Genomic DNA, 23218 nt, shown 5'->3' with positions numbered 1-23218 from the left:
TGCTTGTAGCTGTGCTGAGCCCCCACACCAGCCCCAAGTGCACTGGCACAGTATTCACAGATAGCAAGAGCAGTCACAGATAAGGAGAGGTAGGTGGCAATTCTGCCCTCACAGATAAGCAAATTTGCGGATAGTGAATTCACACATAAAGAGAACTGACTGTAGATCCTTTTACCCCTCCTACTACTTCCTGAGCTGCATTGGATGCAATGCCAGCTATGTGACCTGGTTGCACTAGCACATTTTAGGTTTGGGCTGTCTATGGATGAATGTCTGGAGTGCCCATAATTTCAGGTTTAAATTGGCAACCTTCTATAGGACTGACAGGTTCTGCAGAGGAACTTTTAACCAGTTATCAGATCTTGTAAAAGTTCTTATGTTTTTCAGTCACAATTCTGATATATGGGTTCCTGTTATGTATCTGGCTGGTGTGTTGTACAGAAAATATTGTCTTGCTTTATATCACCATTCAGAAAAAAAATAACAATCCTCTTTTCTTTTAGCTAAGTTTGAAGAAAAATAGTTGACACTGACAGATCCCAATCCCTTTTTTTTTTAAAATGGAGAAAGACATGTACAGTAAATAAAGAGATCTTAATGAATTAGAACATTTTTATTGGATCAAAAATACTATTTTTATCAAGATGATTGCTACACCTTTAAAAGAACAAGGGATTTCAAAATCTTCACTTTCTTCTCACAGAAGAGGAGAGATGCCCTTGAGATCTGTTTTCCTAAGCAACATACCCGGAGGTACACCTGTGAAGGATTTTGTGAAATTTCAAGGGCATTCTGTTTCATCAGTAAAAGAAGCTGAATTTCCTTCAATGGTTCTTGCTTGCCAAAAAGTTTGTTTGGAAAGAGATAATAAAAGAGAGAACATTTTCCAGTCTACTTTGATCACTGGTGACACTCATGCTAAAAAATCATTCAATGTCAGCGAGATAAAGCCAGCTTGTGAAGAAGAGTTGGAACCACTTTCCTCCTTGAAAAATGAGGCTTTGCCACTGACAAGAAACGGTTTACTAAAACGTAAAGCTTGTGAACCATTATCCCTCGAATCTCCAGCAAAGATCTTCTCAAGAATGAAGATCAAGGCAACTCTTGCCAAACAGGAGAATAAACTATTAGAAAGGAAATTATTGGATACAAACAGCTCCACCGATTACATTCTCACTCCTGAGAGACACCCAGCCCTATTGGGAAGACACAACAATATGCAGAAGGAATGGCCAGCTGAGAAACCTCTTGAAGAGGCTGAGAATGGCAGAGGTTTGTTATGTCTAAAGAAAGTGTTGCTTAACTGAAAGTTCACATTTGGGTGCTTTGGGTTATGGTTGCAAGCATAACTCTCCATCTTTCAGCTACAGTCAGCACATGAAAATACACTGCACAACCCAGTTGTGCAATAACAGTGGGGGGGGGATCTCCAACTAAGTTTTCACACCACTTGTACACCAGCATTTTTCAGACTGTTTCAGGGAAAGCCAGTATCTCTTGAAAGCTTAGCCTGGGTTACCTCAGAATATTTAGAATATCTCAGAATAATACCTCAGAATACCCTGCTCCTGTGACTGTATATTACTGTGTACATTTAACCCAGGAGTCTTGTGGAGTTCATGGTCTAGTTCAGAGTTTGTTTAGATCAGGGGTGGGCAAACTTTCAACTTTGGGGATCTTGGACCTTTAACAATTGTATAGAAGAGGGAATTTCAGCAGGTGCAACTTGTCATCTCAGATGACAAGCTGTACCTGCTAAATTGTCTCTCCTACAGAAACATTCAGGATCCCTAAAATTAAAAATTTGCCCACCCCTGGTTTGAATCTACTTGTTATGATCTGTGTGTTGCTGGATTTGAAATCCTGACAGAACTGTTGTCTTTTCCATTTCAGTGCCCAATTATATTGCAACAAACAAAAATGTGCATTTGACAGCAACAGGCCCTATGGTTTTGGAATCACCTCACAAGTTCTTCTCACGCATGAAACAGAAGGTGCAGCAGAAACCATTGCAAACAGGTATTTCTACCCACCTGTGCTGGACTTCTGCCTCCCCCCCCCCAGCTGAGTCTGTCTGTCCATTCATCTAGTTGTCCTAGGGATGTTTTCTCTTTTAGTCTTCAGGCTACAACAAAAGAACACCTGGTTGGATTAGGAAGGAGGGGATCCACTTGACCTTCCCTCCCTCAAAGTTGCATGCATCTTTCACAAAAGATTTCCAATTGCATTTATTTTTCTCTTTTGCTGTGCATAGCAGGTGGCTCTGAAAGCCACTGATCAAAGTTCCTGCTTAATGGCTTTCAGACATATTTTGACATGTTACAATGAAAGATTTGCCCCGTATTCATTGTCATTCATCCACATCCACAAAACATATTGAGCTTGTGATGAAAGAATTAATAGTTGTGTTTACTGTTGAGGATTTTCCCTCCAATGTCTGAGGTGCCTCAAATACAAAAGGGGGAGCCAGCCAATTGGAGGGCTGGAGAGGTGGAGCCTGAAGAAGGGTCCAGGCCTGAGAGTCTTTCTGTCTTCTGCTGCATGTTTGAGAGTGAGCGGGTCAAAAAAAGGCTCTCTGGTAAGCAGAGGGAGGCTTCTAGGGAAAGAGAACCCTAGGAAGGGACCAAAGATCAGCTTAGATGCTTTAGGTTTTGTTTGTGTTAGTTTGTCCTTCCCATCCAGAAGCTGGGAGCTCTTAGTTGGCTCAGCTTATGCTCGGCCAGGTTGCGACCCAGACTCTCAGCCTGCTGAGCCAGCCCCATTCAGGGGATGTTTATTTGCAAGAACTCTAGTCTGTTTAAGTTGTGTTTTTTCCCTTACCCGTAAATAAAAACCTTTCTGCTTAAAACCTCTTCCTGTTCTGGAATCAGTGGCTTTGTCAGCCTCCCCACTCTGCAGGTATTGCTGGCTGATAGCATATGATAAATATAAATATCATATAGAAATGTTATAGATGATATGATAAATGAGTGATAGCATTTTAACAAGCCTGCACAGCCTTCTTGGGGTGGGGTTTTGCCCAAGGAACCCCTCTGGGAGCCAGATCTCTTGGGCTGGTGGCAGCAGACAGATCTACCAGGTCTGGTGCCACCAAGCCGAAGGTTAAACTGATTGGAAGAGTGGGGGACAGGAAGGGAATGAGTGCTTGGCACTAGGCATCACTGCCCTGGATTAACAGGTGGTTGCTGGAAATCCCCCTTCTCTTTCATAATACAGCGTATAATCATCCTTCCGTCAAGCACTAAGATAGATTGAAGTCTCCACTCAAGAGCCGTTTGACAATACTCGGTCCCCAGTGCTGAAAACTGAAATCACACAAGCATCTTCAGTTGTTTCATGGCTTGCCTCTTAAAATATTTGGGGGAGCAACTTTGTGACCCAAATGGCCTTAACTTTTCTGCTAGCGGCAGTGTCCCAGTATTTGTGTTGCACACTGCAGATCCAGATAAGACAGCTGCATAAGTACAGTTGCCTTTCAAGAAAGAAACATAAAACATTTCCAAGGATTGGGGAACAAGGCACAGGGAAAGAGTATCCTTCTGCAACCTGCTGTGCACTTGGGTTGTGTGTGCTTGCACACCTCACACGTGGTGGCACTTTTCTAAGGACTCTGGTGGAGAGGCTCTGCCTCCCCTGTCTCCCCACCCACCACGCATCCCTGATTTCTGGCTTAACCCTTAAACAGAGATATGTGTCAGGGACACCCCAAAACAAATAGGGGTTCTCAGTGACAGTGACCTGACTGGCAATGTCTGCGTTTGCTTCGACAGGCCTGGCAGCAGTGATCATTCTGGGGTAAGTGCCAGGCGCAGGACTCTACTGCCTTGCAGCCTATGTTCACAGTAGTGGGGTTCTAAATTAATGGAGGCAGTTCCTGGAGGATTTACTCTACTGTAGCATTTCCCAAACTTTGGGTACAGTTTTTTTCCCGTTAAGATACTTCATTCTGGTGCTCATGTATGTGCATTCTTGTTCAGGCTCCCAGAACATTATGCAAGCATCCTTTTTGCAACTATGATACAACCTAGTGAGGTGTTGTCAGGATGTGTGTGTTGGTGTGGATAGGGGGTGGTCTGTGCCGCATGGGACATTCCTGCCTTGATGGGTCTATTAGCAGATATGTAACAGGCTGACAAAATTTTTCAAAGCACACTTCAGCTCCTTTCAAAATACATTCCTGTACTCCAGCAAAAGTTTATAGGATGGCGGAGTTCACAGCAGAATTGCAAATGCCTCCAGTCTCTTTGGAGAGGCACGTGTATTGATTAAATGAAATGAAATAGAACTTGAACTTTATGGAATGCATGCTAAATAATATTGAATTGTCAGTTGAACCATTGTTGTGTTCTCTGTATCAGATTCTTCATCTTACCAAATCATGGAAAGTTTACCTTCTTCAGCTGAAACAAAACCTTCTTTGACAGCATTGGATTCAGAGGAACAGTTAAACCATCTCGATGAAGAGTGTGCAAACTCTGTTGTCAGTCAAGATGATGCATTCATTGTGGAACCAGCTGAATTGGACAATGACACTTTCAACATTGCAGTTGATGACACAGGCGTAAGCTTCAGCCCTGCCAAATCTAGAGAACCCATGGAACAAGTGGCACCTGGGCAGCTTCCTCAGGAAGGAAAAGCATTGTACCAGTGCAACCAGAAACCAGGCCAGAGAGGGCAGCAAGGATTGGAGATTGGACCCCAAAGACTGTCTCAGCATTTGTGCGATATTGTATTTGCTACTCCAAAAGTCCATATACCAAGGAAGCAAAACCCAACTGGGACCAATTCCAAAGTTCCCTTAAAAATTTCTCGTGCCGCTACGGGGAATAATGAAGCCACTGAGGAGGTAGGGTGGCATCTTGTACTAAAATTGGGGGGAGGGCTTCCTTGGTGTATTGTGTATGGCTAGAATGGACAGCGAGTCAGCTACGCTTGCAGTGGTTATAATGCAGAGCGGCATTTCAGGATGGGGGGCACTGACGGCTGTGTGCATGACAGCTGTGCCCCTGCCACAGCCAGAATGATGCACCTAGTCGCATGCTGGTGATCTTTCCTCACCCTAAAGGAGTTCTAAAATTCAAGACTTTGCTTATCTTCATCGCTTGGGGCCAGTTACTGCAGGACAGTTATTGGCAATTCTGTAGTATTTCCTCCTGATCTGAAAATCCTACTAAGGAGCCCTAAGACAAACTGGTGGGTCCTTGACTGGTCTGGCAATAAGTTGAGCCTCCCACCCATGTGATTCTTGTTGAATCCAGGAAGGATTCTTTCTTGCAGGAAGCACAGTGGTTTGTCACATTCTGCTGTGGGGCTGGCTTCTGGGTGGTGATCCCTGAGGGATTTGTTTGGAAGCTGACGCTACCCTGTGTTCCTCTGAACAGCTAGTTTTGGCATGGTTCTACTCTATCATGAAGTCCCTGCTAATTTCAGTACTGTGCTGCCAAGTAAACAAATGCTCATGACTTCAGGCTTATGGTGAGGACACAGGCTTGTGTAGATGTTCACAAAACTGCATGTACTAAACCTTCAGTGAATGAATGGGCCTGCATGCCAGTTTGCCCTCTGCCTGCTTACCGTGACCTCAAAATGCAGCATTACATTCCACACATTCACCCCAAATGCCGCCTTATGCTACATAATCAAGCAGTAGAAATTCTGTGGCTTGGGCTGTTAGGGATCATGGTATATATTTATAGTGTGTGCCTAGGTATATGACCTTGGTGTCCCATCATTTGTTTGGTGTTCATGCTTTTGCAATTGCATGCTCAGCCCAGGTGCCAGGTTTTGGTTGATCAAACGCTGTATGTAGAGGTGATTGAAATTATTGTCACCCCTAATTATTTTACTGGTTTGACTTATAAAGGAACAGCAGCAAATCTGTCTCAGTGGTTGGAGAATCAAAGTGATCAACAACAACACCGGTGTGTGCGTGGAAGGAATACGGAGGCAAGTGACTTCAGCTTTTGCCCAACTGTGTCAAAATGTCTCTTCACCTTGCTGCATTCTTGGGCTGAATGCAATGAGATGTCTTCATATTTGGAGAGTTGGAGAAGGTTCTAGAGGGACCTGGCAAAGGGAATGAAAGCCAGCGAGCCCTCACCTCCACAGGAACCAGGCAGCAGGTGGACGCAAGGCCTCCTCCTTTATGCTGCTGCCTGAAGTCATAGTGGTGGCCATGAAAGAGGACTCTCACCCAGCTGGGCGGTGGTGGGAAGGAGCAGCAGACTGTTCTCCATATTACCCTGGTGTCCCGTCACAATTCCCAGATGTTCGGGGGCCCTGATGCTGTGTCAGGAGTGCCTGAGGAGGCTGCCCACTGCTGCCGTTTCTTGTCCTGTCCTCCTGGTAAGCCACCCATAGACCTCAGGCTGATGATCTACTGCTGCCTCAGCTTCACCACAGTCACCCAGTAAGATTTACTGGAGAGGGGAGCAGCAGCAGCAGCCATCAAGACTTTCATCACCTTGAGTCAGCCAGGCATAGGTGTCATCCTTTGTGTTGCCACACCTGTGGAGCCTCCCCATCTCAGGTACATGCCGACATTTTGTGTGTAGACTGGTGTTTCCTGTAGGCAGTGAGGAACAGCCCAGGAGAAGAAGAGTGAGGCTGATCTCCTCCCAGAGGGCAGAGAATTTAAGGATAGACAACTTTGCTGTACCTAGAACCTTTGCTTGCCTCTTCCCTTGTGACACCTCTAGCACAGCTCATTATCCAAGGCTTTTGTACTTGCCAGCTTGCACTTCAGAAGCAAAAATGTGATTTGCTGTTGCATGACAACAACTTTCTTTTTCCTTTGGTAAAACGTTTTTCAAATTAGATAGTAACCAGTCACAGATAGTAAACCAGTCATGTAAAAATCATTTGGTCTAACTTTGCACATCCATAAAGAAAATTCCAGTATCTAATAAAATATTGTTGGAATTTTCTTTCTAGGCACATGAAATTAGAACAGATGGTTTTTATGAGACTAGTGTTTATACTATGCAATTTGCATTAGAACAACTCTTGCCCTGAATTGTTCATGACATCCAGCTCTACTGGATCCTTTTCTGGGCCTTGTGCCTCAAGGAAAAGGAATATTGAGAGAGGTGTTTGGTCATTCCTCCAGCTGTTCTCTAGTTAACCCTGGAATACTTTTTTCCATCCTCTCTCACTTTAGAGACATGAAAGATATTTGTTGGCATAGCAATGCAATTGTGGAGCGAATGGCACACAACCAAGTTAGAACAGTGACTGGAAAGGTGTATGTGTTGGAAGGACAGATCGATGCTTCTGCCATGAAGAAAGAAGGTAAGGAAAATTGAGACTACAGTGAAGAAAAAGTAGTATGGGCAATATGGAATTCATGTGGCTTTCTTGGGAGGATGACCCAGACACACGCACCTCTATCTCCAGGGATCCCTGCTGGATCAGTGAATAGGAATAAATGGATAATTCTCACACTGGAGGGAAGTAAGAAGTGGGATCTCTCCAGAATCTGTACTGGGAACCATTTTTAACATAAAATGAACTGGCGTGTGAACATGAAACTACCATGTTTCCCCAAAAATAAGACCTAGTGTGTTTTTTGAGAATTGCTGAAATATAAGACCTACCCCAAAAATAAGACCTAGTTGTGACCAGGGCGGGGCGGGGCAGGTAGACAACATGACTGGGAATGTTGCACTCCCGCATGCCACCTAGAAAGTGCCTGCTGTGCTGCCTTGGGCAGAGGGCGCTGAGGAGGAGCTGAGGTGGGAAGCAGCAAGCGAGGCAACCCTGCCTACCGGGCTCTGAGGCTCTCCACACCTTCCAAGGAGTCAGTCCCATTAACTATAAAGGGACTGACTTCTGAGTAGACAGGCAGGCAGTGATCTTCCTGGGTGCTTAGGGAACACCCTCTCCGCACCTTCCAGGGAGTAAGTCCTATTAACTATAAAGGGACTGACTTCTGAGTAGGCAGGCATCCTCCTGGGTGCTGAGCGGAAATTTTTGTACAGTATATTTTTGTACATGAATGACTATGGATTGTTGTACATTAAAAAAAAAAAATAAGACCTACCCCAAAAATAAGACCTAGTGTGTTTTTTGAGCCAAAAAAAATGTAAGACAGTGTCTTATTTTTGGGGAAACATGGTAGAACCAGCAATCACTCATTGAAGCTGACTAACAGGAGGACTTTTCATTGTAGAATTCACCTGAACATGAATTTACCCATTTTTATTTATTTATTTAAAGAATTTATAACCCCACCTTTCTACTACACTCGAGGCAGTCAGTACAATGAAGTAAAGTGTAAGTCAGTACAATGAAATAAAATGTAAAATGAAGTCAGTACAATTATGGATAAAGCAATACTAAAATATTAAAACATAAAAACAATTAAACATAACAGAATCCATTGGATCACAATGAAAATTACATTTCATTAAAAGTTGCCAGCCCCTGCTGTCAGCAATCAAATGCTTCCCTAAATATAAAGGTCTTAAGACCCCACTGAAGGGACTCCAAGGAGGAAGCCATTCTTAATTCCAGGGAGAGGGAATTCTACAAATGGGGCACCATCACTGAGAAGGCCCTGTTTCTTGCTGCCATTCCCTTCACCTCTGTTAATGGCAGCACAATTAGAAGGCCCCCTCTGATGACCTTAGAGGATGAATATAAGGGATAGGAATATATGGAAGAAGGTGGTCCCTCAAATACCCTGGTCCCAAGCCAAGGGCAAAACCAGCACTTCCCCACTTCAAACTTTACTGCAGCCTAGTTGAGCCTAAATCACAACAGCAGTGCTGAAAAGCTGCAAATTCTTGCAGAATTCACACACAACAATCACTGACCCTCCTTGCTGTTCTCTCATTAACTCTTCAAAATAATTAAATAATTGCCATTACTTGCTTTCTCCTGGCACAGATACTTAACTCGCCTGTTTACCAGGGTGCCTTGTCACTGCTGGTGGGCCAACAACCAACTTGTGTGCTCAGTGGGACTCCTAGGTAGCAATCCTTTCCTGTGAGGAAGTCCCATTGTTCTTAATGCATAAGATTACGTTGTTAGAAAATTAAGATTTTCTATATTATGCTCGTCCTCAAAACTTCTGGTGAAAAGTGAACTTAGAAAGCACACCCTCTCAAACATCACAACTGTCCAAATTCTGCATCTTGTTTTAAACAGGAATATCTGCTATGTTCATAAAGAGGTTCGGAAATGGAATTCCAAAAAACTGGAAAAAGCATGTTGATGAATTACTTCGTTCTCTGAGGAGGTAACTGCAGCTAAAATCATTTATTTGCATCTTTGTAGAGCACTGTCACAAAGAGGTGACTGTTCACCATTGTTGCTTATTCTTTGGTTGGTTGGGGGGAGAAGCTGAAAAAGGCTTAGCAAAGTATATCTGCATCATTGTGTGTTTATGTATGGTCCCTGGTAGTGACCGCTTCCTTTAAAATGAGCACGGAGGTGCTTCTTTCCCTGGTCACCCCCTATGGCTCACTTCCACCACCCCCAATTTCATCCCGCCCCCCATCATCTTGTATCCCGCCCCAATAGAAGCCAGCACCAACATCCTTCCCCCTTGTACGGTGGAGCTGTAGCTCTGTGGCCTTTGCCAGCCTCTGTGCCTTGTGTGCAGGAGGAGGCCACTGGTTCAATCCCTGGCATACCCATGCAGGGTTGGAAAAGACCCTTCCCTGACTGAAACAATGAGGAGCTGCTGGAAGTGATAGGAGCAGGATGGCCCATCAGCTTGACTTGGGAGAAGGCAACTTGACCTGTTGCTGTGCCTCAGCCTGATTCAGCAGCCTTCAGATCTAAACCCTGTTCCGCACAGTGAGGCTTCCTGTGCTCTTGACTTCCAGCCTCCCTTTTTATCTCAACAGCCAGAATAAGTGTGTGCAGCTTTTATTTGATTGCTCCTCTCTGTTCCAGTCTCTTCCCTGAGAGCTGTTCCTCCTGGGCCCTTCTGCATGCCTCTCTGGAAAGGAGAAACAAACTTTGTTCAGGCAGTTTGAGTAGCCGAGCCTTGCAGCTCCAGGGAATGAGGCAAAGGGCGCCCCTTCTGCACCTGCAGGATCGGTGGCATCTCTCGATCTCTCTCGATCTGTCGCAAGTGTGTTTTGAGTTCATTGAACAATGAATTTTGTGGACAGATGTGACTAACTCTTCTTTTCACCTGAACTTCTGCGAATGCTAGGAGAGAGGAAGGAGCCTCCCACTCAAGCAAGGACAGCAAAGGAACAAAAGCTTCAGTGGAGACTGATGGCCTGGCAGAGTTTCCCAAAGATGTGGGAAGGAAATCCAGAGCTGAAAACGTCACTTATGAAGTATTGGCATTGCCCAGTCCTGAACAACAGGGTGGGTCTGTTTGTCCTTCCATCACCCAGCCTTGGAGGGTTGCAGTCATGCTTCAGCTCTCTCTAACAGGCAGTGCTCGCTGACAAGTGCTCATTACCTTGGCTGCGTTTTTCATTTCATTTTAAAGCTGCAAAGGGACGCCAGACCTGCCGCTTCTCAGCTTCAGCAGGTATCAGTGGGGACCTTCAGCACCCTCCTGGTACCACTTTCCTCCTTGTCGCTTGATTGCTGCCGACCAGACAACAGAAGATGTGGGCTCTGAACATATCCTTTCAAACCCTGCTCCAGGGGATGTGAGCTGTCTGTGGCTGCGTTCTTTTTTAGCTTCCAGCACGCTTGGGTCACATTCTCTTTTTAGGTTCTACCGTACTAGCCACACTAGAATTTTTCCTACTTGGGCTTGGAGCTAGAAAAGATGGCCACCACCATGCTTATGTCACTTCCACCTATTTTCAATTAAAACACACACAGGAACCTGCCAGAAACATGGCAGCCTCCATGGTATATGCAGTGTATGGTGACAACATGGCAACCTCCATGAAATTGATTTCAATGAGGGGTTGCCATTTTATTGTTTTTAAGATAGCTGTGCTGGAAGCATGCGGCAATGGCACTCCCTGATATTTTTCTAGCTAAAAAAAAGAACACAGCCTGTGTCTCTTTGCACCCCTGACTATGGAGCTGGTCTCTCTTGACCTCTTTCTGAATGGGGCACTTCCAGGTTGGCCCAGCCCAAATGCAGACATGGCCAGTTTGTGCTGTGCAGCCGTGTGTGCGCGCTGTGGGGCTAAGACAGAGATGGTTCTCCTCAATGAATTGTCTCCTTGGCTTAGTTCAAGAAGCAGATTTTTCCTTTTCACATCACTGCTCACTTTTAATGAAGCCCATTGTAGCCATGTTGATTTCTCAGACCCCTCCGCTTGAGCTGCTGACTTTGCTGTGATACTGAAGTCATCTTCAGTCATCAAATCAGGTGGTTGACTGGGGTTTTAGAAAGGAACTTCTCATGATACAGGCTTAATTGGGAAAGAGTAAATGTTTCATCTCGTCCAGCAGACACGAGAGTCTTGGGCAGTGAGTGAGTTATTAGTGGCGCTTGTTATGTGGAGGCAAAAGCTGCTGCCCATTGCAGAAGGAAACAAAGGAAGTTTTTCCCTCTTGATAGGATCGCAGCCGGGGACTTGCTGTTTGCAGAACAACTCTGGTGCCAGTTTCACCCGTAGCGGCCGGCGTGTGAAGCCCCGGATGCAGTACTGGTGTGGCGAACGGATGCTTGTGGATCAGGCACTGGATGTCACCATCACAAAAGGGGGCACCAACTACTTGACTCCTGTAAGATTGTTTTCTCGACATACATTTTTTTCCTGGAATGAACAGAGGTGGGCCTGTGGCACAACAGTGGCACCTTGAGGTTATTTCCTTGGGTTTTGAACTTTTGACAGATTGAATGGCTTGGAGCAAATTAGAGTGTGCTGGTTATGCTTTCTGACTCTTGCTAATGTGTGTGTGTGTGTGTGTGTGTGTGTGTGTGGGAAATACTGGCCTCGTTGCTTCATATCTGCTTCCAGAAATAAGTGGGTTCCTCTGGTCCTGGGAATGGGTCTTGCTGCCGTATCCTGCAGGAACATTTGTCTGAACTGTCTCATGTTGTGGCACAGTCTGTATCCCATCACCATTTTTAAACTTAGTGACTTGAGCCTTGCAGAGGGATGGCTGAGCAGTGTTATTTATTATCCGTGTATGGATTTAAAGAACCGCTTCTCGGCACTGCTAAAAGTGCAGCCTGCAGTCTTTAGAAATCCACAGCTGTGTTTGCTTATGTTTGTCTCTTTGTTTTTCAAGTCAGTGAGCAGCTCACGGCCTCAGGGCAGACTGAATGCCAGCTCTCTAAAGCAAAATAAGACTGGGGAAGAAAGACTTTCTACTCCACTAAAAGGTAAAGATTCTTTACTGTGCCCTTAAAGTTGTTACTTCAAAATATGTGGCATTGAAGCTCATTGGGAGGGCAGGTTTTGCTTGTACTTGGTGCCTCTGTGCTGTTGTGGAGTCAAGAGGAGGAGGATGTGGGCAAGGGGTGTTTGCATGTTTGCCTTCCCTGCAGTATGTGACTTGCCTTTGACTAAATCTCAAGACGAACTACTTAATCTGTAGGTGTGTCACACTTGTAATCTGGTTTGGGGGGAGGTGTGTTGCTCTATTTAACAGTGGACTTGATGGCATTTAGTTCTCATTTCCCCCCCAGTCCTTTTCCAATGTTCCATATTTAAGAAACTGCTGTCACTCCTTGTTTGGGGACAAGACTGGGTATTTTCCTAGTCTGAATTTTTTAATAGGGGAACTGTCAGGGATCTTGTTGTCCTTTGTCTCTGCTCTGGAGCCATGGAGAGGCAAACAGCTGGGCTCCCAAAAGCCAGATCCCCAATTCTTGGCTCAGCTTTTATTGGTTGAGGCAAAGAAGGAAGGCCCATAGCCAGGGAGACAGACCAGGGACAGACTGCACTTGCTCCTGGTGTGGAAGGAATTGTCACTCCCGCATTGGCCTTTTCAGCCACACTAGACACTGTTCCAGAACCACCATTCAGAGCACGATACCATAGTCTTTCAAGACTGAAGATTGCCAATACTTTTATTGGTTGCTCCTCAGTGCAGATCTTTCTCTGTTTTTGAACAGAAATATCCGCTGTGTGATAGGCGTATAGCTTAGTTTCTGTTTCCTAGAGTTTGGACCAAGATTTCCTGTGTCCCTTTCCAAAACTGATATTATAGAAGTCTATAAAGGAACTTTATTTTCCGTAGGGAGGGCACCAGGATGAGGTCTCTTGTTATCTGGTGTGCTCCCTGGGGCATTTGGTGGGCCGCTGTGAGGTACAGGAAGCTGGACTAGATGGGCCTATGGCCTGATCCCGTGGGGCTGTTCTTATGTTCTTATGTAGGAACGACCAGTAAGAGAACTGAGAGTATCAGAAGGGAAATTGAACCTGGAGATGGAAGAAAGCCCCGGCGTTTTGTGTCGGACCCTGAAGAAAGTGAAAATGAATTGGTCATTGATGATATTTGCCGGAAACAGGCTGTTGTGACCTTGACACCACTGAACCGTAAAAAACTGTGTGAAAAGAACTCCAAATATAAGAGCCAGCTTGGCCAAAAGCAGGCTGAGCAGAGCATCCCAAAGCAGAGAAGAAAAATAAACGGGCATAGATCAAGCTTTCCTGACAGAGAGCCTGCATATTTCAAATACTCCTTAAGGTCACTGAAACAAGTTGGCCAAAGCAAGGGCATCGTGGAAAGTTTTCCCGGCACTGATGAAGAACTGAGTGAAGATGTCCCACATATCAAGAGGAAAACACAGTCCTCTTTCAAGAGAGGGGCAACCAAGAGGAAACAAAATGATGTGGGGAAGCAGTCTTCTGAGCCCAGGGGGATGGGGAATCCTTCAGCCCCAACTCCTTGCAGCACACAGGCAAGGGGGGCTTACTCTGGCCAGAACGGCAAGTTGGAGGAGCTGACCGCTGGGAATTCCTCTTCTCTGAGGCTGGCTACTGGCTGTCCTGGGCATGCGAGGTGGAATAGACATGGGCCACTCAGGGGAAACCAAAAACTCCAAAAGTGCATTGACGACTCCGATTTGGAAAGTGAAACAAGCACTGAAGAGTCTCCAGCAACAGGAATAAGGTTGAAAGCAGTGCCCCAAAGAGCCGAGGATGGTGTTTCCAGCAGTGCCAGGTCCTTGGCAGGAAAGAGCTCTGGCAAGAGCAGAGGATGGACAGCCTTGGATTCCTGTCAAGACATCAGCGCAGACTGGACGGATCAGGAGCTGCAGAAACTACACAGGCAAGTGGGGCTTGGCAGCTGCAAGGCCTCTTTCTCAGTGTGGTGGGGTGGAGGCCTTGGAGATACTGTGCAGAACTGACATGGGGTACCTGTACCGCAAGAAGCACAGAGACCCTCTCTGTGTGTTACTAGTTAGCTTTTATGTAAAGCTGCAAAGTCCTTCATAAGCTGTACTTTGCTCCTTCCCTTGGCAGTCCTGTGAAAAATATGCCTCAGTCATAATGCTTTCTACTCTGCCTCTTGTCATCCTTCTGCTTCACAGCAAATTCCTGATTCCTTCTCCTTTCATTATGGTTCAGCTAAGCCAGGATGTAAAGAGCCAGCCATGGTTCAGGAGCTGGGTTGGGAGAAGATCTGGGTTCATATCCCTGCTCAGCCATGAAGCTTCTTGGGTGCCCTGGACCAGTCACTATCTCTTAGCCTAACCTAACCCACAGGGTTGTTGGGACAAAAGGCGGGAATGAACCATATTCACCACCCTGAGCTCCTTGGAGGTAGGGAGGGTGATATAAAAGTGTGGAAAATAAATAAGCCCCAGTCCAGGCGTTCTGCCACTTCAGTTCTGTACAACACCTGACATGCCAGCGATACACGATCAAGCAATCCTGATGTACTTGAGCTTCCTTAAATCCCTCGTGCTTTGCAGGGCTGTGGCTTCTCTTCCTAAACACAAGAGTGGCTTCTGGGTGGACGTGGCAACAGCTGTGGAGACACGATCTCCTGAGGAATGCCAGCAGAGGTGCCTGGCAGAGCAGGAAGGCAGAAAGCCAAGGGCCCTCAAAAGGACCACCAAGTCTGGGAAAAAAGACGAAAGAGGTAAGAAACCGGCCTTGTGCTCAAGTAGGCGTACTTGCCATAGTCTGTCGGAAAGGGCAGACTGAGAGGAATCCAAAGACACTGGAATGGTCCCTATCCAATGAATATAGCCCCCAAAAACACCCGAGAAGGAGATCCCTCCCTCCTAGCTGCAAGTGTATTGAGCCCTATGGAAAGCGAAACGAAGCTACGTGGCCACATTTACTCATGAGTAGGTGTACTTGCCATAGGCCTTTGGAAAGGGCAAGCTGAAAGGAGTCCAATGTCAGAATGGTCCTGATCCAATGAATGCAACCCCCAAAATCACCCAAGGAGGTCCCTCCCTCCCAACCCTATGGAAAGCAAAGCACCCTCACGTCACGTTTACTCGCAGGTAGGCAGACGTGCCTTGGCTGGTAGTCAGGCCAGGCAAAGGGGAATGTGAGGACACCAGAATGGTCCCGATCCAATTGAGCTGGAGTGCAACAAATGCTCCAGAAGGCAGCTCCCCCCCCCCCACTAAAAAAGACAAAAAAGAAGAGGCTTGAACTGATAAGGTGAATGTTCTATTTTGCATTTGTAAAGCAAGGGAGGTCTTTATCTTGATCTGCTTGAAATAGAAGGACTTCAAACTGGGCACTGGGGAGGGCTGGAAATCTCGCTGATCCTTTGGGGGGGGTGTTATTGCAGGCAGGCTACAGAGAAAATTCACTTGATGGAACAGGACTGGCTCCCCCTTATTTAATGATTTCTTTTATTTTAATTTAATTATTTATAATTATTTATTTTAATTTGCTTGATGATGTCACTTCTGGCCATGACATCACTTGCAATGGGTCCTGGACAGATTGTCATTCTAAAAAGTGGGTCCAGGTGCTAAAAGTTTGAGAACTGCTGCAATGAGGTGTTAGTAAGTTGACACAGGGGGTGTGTGTGACTCTACAAGTTCTCAAAATCACTAAAATCAGAGTTTGGAGGAATAATCCCATCATGTTATATATCAATCAATGCGTAATTTCATGCAGAATGCAGTGAAACAAACCACATTGAAATATCTGTGTTCTATCGAAAGGTACAGCCAAAAAACCAGTGGGGGTGGGGTGATGGTACATCACCACACCCAACACCTGGGGTGTTGCCCGGTCCACTGCATGGGGTGACGCGCAGGCCTCCTGCAGCGGGTGACGCGAATCCTAGTGACGCCACTGCTTGGGCTGTAGGAGTCTTCCTTGCAAAAGTGAATCTCTGAGTTGACCTGTGTAGCTGACCTCTTTGTCTGTGTGTCGTGCTTTTTGGCAGAAGGAGAGACAAAGCAGCCAGTGGCAATTGTCGCAAAGGTGGGAACCCTGAAAAGAAAACAGCAGATGAGGGACTTCCTCGAACAGATGCCCAAGGACAACCACGATGACATCTTTACTGCAACCCCCTTGCAGAACAGGAACACAAAAGTAAGGGTGGAGCCTGCCATGAGCAACAGATCAAGAGGCTGCCATTTCTCTCAGTGATCTGCTACTCAAGGCCCACAGATCCCCTTGACTGTTTGAGAAGCACATCAGGAGCTTAGTATGAAAAGGCAACAAGCCACCCTCCTGAGCTGGGGAGAGGGCTTGTCCCCAGCCTCCATCCTGGGCTTCAGATACTCTCTGTAGCTCAGGGTAGTGTCTGTGGTGAGACCCTGCTTCTCCTGGGCAGGTCCATTAGTGAGCAGAAATGTCAACTATCCAGGCTGTCCAAAATCTGTAGGCCCCTAATGCTACTTTAGATCAGGGCTCCTCAAACCCTGGCCCATAGGCCGGATCCAACATTGGCCCAAATCCCTCCCCTTCATGAGCAGCATTCATTTTTCCACTGCTCTGCCGCTTCATTCGTCATCCATTTGTACATAGGGATGCTCTGGTCAGTCGTGTCTATAGCCCTCGTCCGAACAGGCTTTGCGCCAGGATGTCCAGACCATAGATGTGACTGCCCAGAGCATTCCTATCCCGAGATGGGGTGACGAACGAAGCAGCAGAGCAGTGGAATGGTAAGCACTGCTCAGAACAGGGAGGGAGTTTTTGTTGCGCAGTGGTCTCCAGTTTGGAGACAGCTGCTTTAGATGCTTCCGAGGATTTTTGGGTGCCCTCTGGTATCCTGGCCACATAGCTGTGTGTTGAAGGAGGACTTTGTTCACCTGAAAAAACTCCACAGTCAGGGAATTAGAGGGCACGTCCTCGCCTGGATTGAGACCTGGCTGAAGACCAGGAAACAGAGAGTGGGTGTCAATGGGCAATTTTCACAGTGGAGAGAGGTGAAAAGCAGTGTGCCCCAAGGATCTGTCCTGGGACCGGTGCTCTTCAACTTGTTCATAAATGACCTGGAGACAGAATTGAGCAGTGAGGTGGCTAAGTTTGCAGGAGAAACCAAACTTTTCCGAGTGGTGAAGACCAGAGGTGATTGTGAGGAGCTCCAGAAAGATTTCTCCAAACTGGCAGAATGGGCAGCAAAATGGCAGATGCGCTTCAATGTCAGTAAGTGTAAAGTCATGTACATTGGAGCAAAAAATCAAAACTTCACATATAGGCTGATGAGTTCTGAGCTGTCTGTGACAGATCAGGAGAGAGATCTTGGGGTGGTGGTGGACAGGTTGATGAAAGTGTCCACTCACTGTGCGGCGGCAGTAAAGAAGGCCAATTCTATGCTTGGGATCATTAGAAAAGGTATTGAGAACAAAACGGCTAATGTTATAATGCCATTGTGCAAATTGATGGTAAGGCCACACCTGGAGTATTGCGTCCAGTTCTGGTCGCCACATCCCAAAAAGGACATAGTGGAGAGGGAAAAGGTGCAAAACAGAGCGACTAAGATGATTACGGGGCTGGGGCAACTTCCTTATAAGGAAAGGCTATGGCATTTGGGCCTCTCCAGCCTAGAAAAGAGATGCTTGAGGGGGGGCATGATTGAGACATACAAAATTATGCATGGGAAGGATAAAGTGGATAGAGATATGCTCTTTAGACTCTCACATAACACCAGAACCAGGGGACATCCACTAAAATTGAGTGTTGGGAGGGTTAGGACAGACAAAAGAAAATATTTCTTTACTCAGCGTGTTTTCGGTCTGTGGAACTCCTTGCCACAGGATGTGGTGACGGCATCTAGCCTGGACGCCTTTAAAAGGGGATTGGACAAGTTTCTGGAGGAAAAATCCATTATGGGTTACAAGCCATGATGTGTATGTGTAACCTCCTGATTTTAGAAATGGGCTATGTCAGAAGGCCAGTGCAAGGGAGGGCACCAGTATGCAGGTCTCTTGTTATCAGGTGTGCTCCCTGGGACATTTGGTGGGCCGCTGTGAGATACAGGAAGCTGGACTAGATGGGCCTATGGCCTGATCCAGTGGGGCTGTTCTTTTGTTCTTATGAGTTCTTATGTTCTTATGGGGCTGTTCTTATGTGGCTTGTGCAGATTGGCATTTCCTAAGTGTGGTTCAGCCTTCCTGGAACCCTCTTCATCCTCGCCAATACAATGCAACTGCTGTGGCCCCTGTTTCTGTGAGTCTTTGCCACAGTCCCCCTCTTCTTCAGTCCCTTCTTCCTTGGGTTTCTGAGAACTTCACCTTTCTCTTCCTTTGTTTCCTATTCTCCAGTCCATTGTCCTTCCAGCTTCCGGACTTTGTGTCCTTTGGGGTTTCCAGCAACCTAAACCCTCCTCTCACTAAGTGTCCAGTCCTAAGCCTATGTATTGGAATCATGGAAGATCTGGCAAGGAGGTAGATGTGGTATCAGCAGTGGCCCCTTTAAGGGTAAGGCCTGGGCATCCAGCAGAGTGTGCTGCACAGCTGCAGCCACTTGAAGGCAATAGTGCCCTCAGGCATAAAAGCACCTGCTGAGGGGAGAGTTTGGTGTGGGTAGCAGAAGGAGGAAAGCTTGAGGAAGGACAGATGGAATTAATGGACTGAGGAATTGATGGCTAATGGACTGCTGATGGACTGATGTGTGAATGGATTTTGGAAGCTGCTGGAGCAGAAACTACTGGAGACACTAAGACTGGTGTTTGGCTGCTGTGCCCAAGACCTGCTGAGGACCAAGGGGCTGCTGTAGTGGCGGGAGGCTGCTGGCAGGAAGGAGGACCTCTGTAGGTTAAACAGGCGAGCTACCCTGGTGGTGGGGTCCAGCAGGACTACAGGGCAGAACCAGGGTCATTTGTTGGGGGAAAGAAGGGGAGCTAATTTGCTTAAAGTGGGCATAATTCTCCAGGCAGAGCTTGGACTGGGAATCTGGCAGAACAGCCTACCCATACGGCTCTTTATGTCTGAAGGATCTATGTGAGATTTCAGTGCCAGTCTCCTGTCCTGCAAACTGAGCTGGAAACTTTCTTCTGTCAGCTCTCAACCAATCAGTGCCAGAAGCACACTAGACTATGGATGGCTGGAAAGAACCTGCTTTTGGTTGGGGAGTGGGTGCAAGTGCCCTTTGGGCCAACAGGGAAAGTAGCTGGTTCTTCTGGGAGTAACAAGGATGTGATTTGTAGTTGCCACAGTTCAAGCCAGATGAAGAAGATATCTTTCAGCTCAAAGAGAGTCGCCCCATCACTCCCTCCTCTGCTGTCTTCCCATGGATGAAGACTCCCCAGTGTGAGCACGTCAGCCCTGGCATGTTGGAGTCCATGGACAGGTGGGCATTGCAGGGGCTTCTCCTGGGATTCTGGCAAGAAGGCATTATTCTGGTCCACATCAAAGTGCACCCCCTGTCCTTTTCCAGCAGTCATCACACTCCCAAACACAGCTAGGAGTTTGAAAGCCAAATCCAAGTTTAGTCCTTCAAGAAATTTATAGTCCAAAAGTGCTGCTGAGGGTTGTGAAGATGAAAGGCAAACAGGGCCAGGAAATGTGAGGGAACTGGGGAAGAGGGGTCACAGGGCTGATCAGGAAGCAACTTAAAAAGTGGAGAGAAATCGCAGGACTCGGGGGAGGCAGCCAGGGAGCAGGAATCCCCAGTCTCCCTTAGCCACTTCCCCTCTTAATTTCCTGCTGCTGCCACAACTGGTGGGGGAAGGGGGGGCTTGTCCTAAAAAGGGGGAAGGGGGGGCTTGTCCTTGTGCTGCTGGCCTGGTCAAGGCTATTGTGATTTCCCCTATGTATGAATGAGTTGCCCACCCCACATGCCTGATCAGTCTAGGAAGGGTCTCACAAAAAATTTTATTCTAGGAAAGACTATGACAAGCAAGTCTATCAAATGCAAAAGAACATGAAGGGGAAAGAGCACACGTGGCACAATGTAAAGAAGAAAGAGGTAATGCATTTCCCTACTTCTGAAATCCATGGGCAAGTTCAGTGCCTGCACACCAGTTTTTACCCTGTGGTTTCTCCCAAGGAGCTCAGGCAGGTGTACTAACTGGTCTCCCCCCTTTCCTCTCTGTACCCATTTTACCCTCATGACCTCCTTTTCAGAGTTGTTGAAGCTGAGAGACAGTGACTAGCTTGAAGTCATACTAGGAGACAGGTGCCAGAGTTTTGAATCTGGGTCTTCCTGGTCCCATGTACAAGTGTGTGTCATTTAACAATGGGGATATGTCCTCTGATCAGATCATTAAGTGAACATTCAGTCCAATATATTGCCTTTGCTGTATAAACAGACACTCCCTGCCAGACACTAGCTGGCTGCACAGACTACTGGAGATAGATTGCCGCCTCTTTGCGTTAAGAGCCTCTCTGTTGTGTAAACAGACACTCTGCTGCAGGCTATGGGAGATGGGATTGCCTCATTAAGAGCATCTTTATTGTACTTTGACCACCATCATACATGTGGTCAGTTGTTAAGCGAGTGGTTGTTAAGTGGCACACACCTGTATTTATTTGAGATGTGTACATCCTGCCTTCCACAAGGACTTGTGAAGTGGCTAACAGCATAAAATACATCAGTGCAAAATGAGATGCTAGCGGTATCAGGACCACACCAGCTGCATGCATCGATCAAATGCCACCAGAAGCCTAAAGAAAAGTATCTTTAGTTGCTTCCTCAAAGTCATCAGACAAAGAATCTGAGAGATGGGTAAAAGGGAGACAAACCTCCATGAGAATCGCAGTCCAGTGCTGATCCACTATAACACATGGCTGCTCCTGTGGTTTCACTGGTCAGATGTAGGAAATATCCAGGGTGTTTTGGGCCCTCAAATGCTTGTCTTCGGAGGGTCAGCTTAAAAAAAGGGCAAAAAAAGAGGACAAAAAAAATTGTCCTCTTTCAGTTTTTCTGAAGCAGACACAGAACAAGGAGATCAGGCTATCAGAGGCTTCCCTGTAGTGCTTCAATCTGCACACTTGGAAAATGGTATTGTTGATTCCCATGTCAGTGGTCATTGCATCCTGACAGAGAAGATCAGGGTACATTTGGTTTTAATGTGACTTTGGGGGTTCACAACACTCAGGTGTGCCTTCTTACTTGCTCTGCGGGCCACATAATTACTGAACAATTATCTCATCAGCTTCTGTGGGCTGGACTAATTTTTTTTAACTTTCCCATCAGGTTGGAACCACATTTACAACTCCCACCTCTCGAAAAATGAATATCTTTGCTTTTAATGAAGGTGAGCTTTGTGCCCTGCATCATGTCTCTCTAAAGATCAGTTTGTGTGCTTTTTCAGTGCCCTCCTGGCCAGGGTTGGGTTGGTACTGAGGCAGGAAGCATGCACTCCTGAGAAGCCTCAGCTGGAAGAGCGATTTCAGGCAGGGACATGCAATGGTGTGTGATCCTAAGATCTGGTGTTCAGTCTCATCTCGGTAAGGAAGTTGCTGCAACCTTGTGTGGTTTTCTCCTCTTTGAGAGCTACTGTAATAGAGAAGTGGGCTTGATTACGGAGGAAGGTAAAATACAAAGCAGCAGCCCACTGGGAAGAGCTGCGAGTCTGAGCTGATCAGCAGAAGAAATGTGCATTGAAGAAAGCCTGAGCAGGGCAGTGTGCTCAGTAGGGTCTGGTCAGCACCCTGGAGACTTTTCTCTTGGCCTGCTCAATCCCAGGACTAGAGGTGGGGCTGACCAGTAAGTTCATCCTGTAAGACTTTGCTGACAAAATAAGCAAGGATTGTATTTTAGTGGGATTGTCCTCTTTCCAAGCATGTTTTCTCAAGGGATTTGCTTTGTCTAAAATACAGATTTGAATTCAGATCTAGTTTCATTTAACATTTGCAATAAATCTTGCCCACATAAGAACTACAGCAATGTCTGATAAGCCCTGATGACTGCCAGCCTCACATAGAAGCCTTTGTAGGTACCCCTCTGCTACCCTATCCCAGTAACCCAGACTCTGCATCTCCCTGCCACAGGTGCCTTGAGTGCTGCTGGTCCACTCTTCCAAGGGGCACAGTCGGATGAAGAAGACGACTTTTATTTTTCTAGTTAGCCGGCCAAAGGGTGCACCTTGTTGCCCTGCTTTTCTCTGCCAAAATGCAGCTCTCCAGAGAGCCCCTGTTCTTGGAGCCAGTCTGATTTCTTGTCTGTTTTTTAATGAACAATGATGGTTGTGTGCATGGCTTTCAGTTCTGATCCTCCAGTTCAGTCATGAAAATGGGCTGTATTGCACCCCAGTTCAGCATTTCAAGGTGTACGGCAAAAGTTCAAAATACAGGTGTCTGCCCCTGTTGCTTGTGGCCTCCCTTGGTCCCATCCCTATTTTTCTGTGGGAAGGGGGCACGGGCATTAGCTGGGGAAGGTGGTGTGGTCTTTAGAAGCAAAATAATGTTTTCATGTAACTGTACAATAAACCTTCAAAAGCAGTGATTATAAATATTGGAGGATCTCTGAATTTTCTATACAAAGAACAAATGTATTTTTGTATTAAACTTGCTTTCTCTGTACTTTTTCAATGTTTGATACCTTTCTGTTTATTGCACAGTTTGGTGGGTTCAGTAGACAAGCAGATGCCATGTGAGTGACAGACCTTGTTCAAGAACTTGAGTAAAAGGAATGAACTGGGACTGCTACTTCAGGCCAAGCTGCGTATTTCAGGTCCCTTCCTATCCTGTAAGAGGACAGTGTCCTCCAAAGTTCTGCTGCCTCTTCTGATAACAGCAACTTTCACCATTTGAATGTTCCATTTCCAGAGACCTCTGTGGCCTGAGAAGTTTGTTTTATGTAGTTGATGCTGGGTGCAGGCCAGGCAAGCATGACCCAGACCAGGTATTTTGCTTGTGGTGGTGGCAAGGAAGCCTTTTGGGGAAAGCCCAACACTGGTTCTTCAATGCAATCATCGCTGTGTCTCATTGGCTTAGGTCAGGGGTCGGCAACCTTAA

At 46.4% G+C, this 23218-nt stretch overlaps 1 protein-coding gene across 1 annotated transcript; it reads left to right on the top strand.

The window, feature by feature from the left end:
- Positions 1 to 713: 713 nt before the first annotated feature.
- Positions 714 to 22644, top strand: MIS18BP1 (MIS18 binding protein 1). Its single transcript, XM_066630322.1, has 16 exons — positions 714 to 1272; positions 1894 to 2019; positions 4359 to 4834; positions 5864 to 5946; positions 7160 to 7290; positions 9151 to 9241; positions 10169 to 10329; positions 11495 to 11661; positions 12172 to 12265; positions 13263 to 14160; positions 14807 to 14976; positions 16255 to 16403; positions 19465 to 19607; positions 20141 to 20225; positions 21456 to 21516; positions 22253 to 22644. Exons 1-16 carry the CDS (start codon positions 714 to 716, stop codon positions 22327 to 22329), a joined length of 3471 nt encoding a protein of 1156 aa, XP_066486419.1. The 3' UTR covers positions 22330 to 22644.
- Positions 22645 to 23218: the final 574 nt, after the last annotated feature.

This window comes from Tiliqua scincoides, chromosome 1 (assembly GCF_035046505.1).
Source record: "Tiliqua scincoides isolate rTilSci1 chromosome 1, rTilSci1.hap2, whole genome shotgun sequence".
Lineage (NCBI taxonomy): Eukaryota > Metazoa > Chordata > Lepidosauria > Squamata > Scincidae > Tiliqua > Tiliqua scincoides.
This window is presented reverse-complemented; position numbering and strand designations above follow the sequence as displayed.

What these genes read in the sequence shown, in the direction of transcription:
- MIS18BP1 (XM_066630322.1), top strand. Translation starts at nt 714, where the DNA reads ATGCCCTTGAGATCTGTTTTCCTAAGCAACATACCCGGAGGTACACCT. An exon ending in GCAGAAACCATTGCAAACAG is followed by an intron (nt 2,020 to 4,358) that starts GTATTTCTACCC and finishes TCTCTGTATCAG; the next exon opens with ATTCTTCATCTTACCAAATC. An exon ending in ACAATGTAAAGAAGAAAGAG is followed by an intron (nt 20,226 to 21,455) that starts GTAATGCATTTC and finishes CTTTCCCATCAG; the next exon opens with GTTGGAACCACATTTACAAC.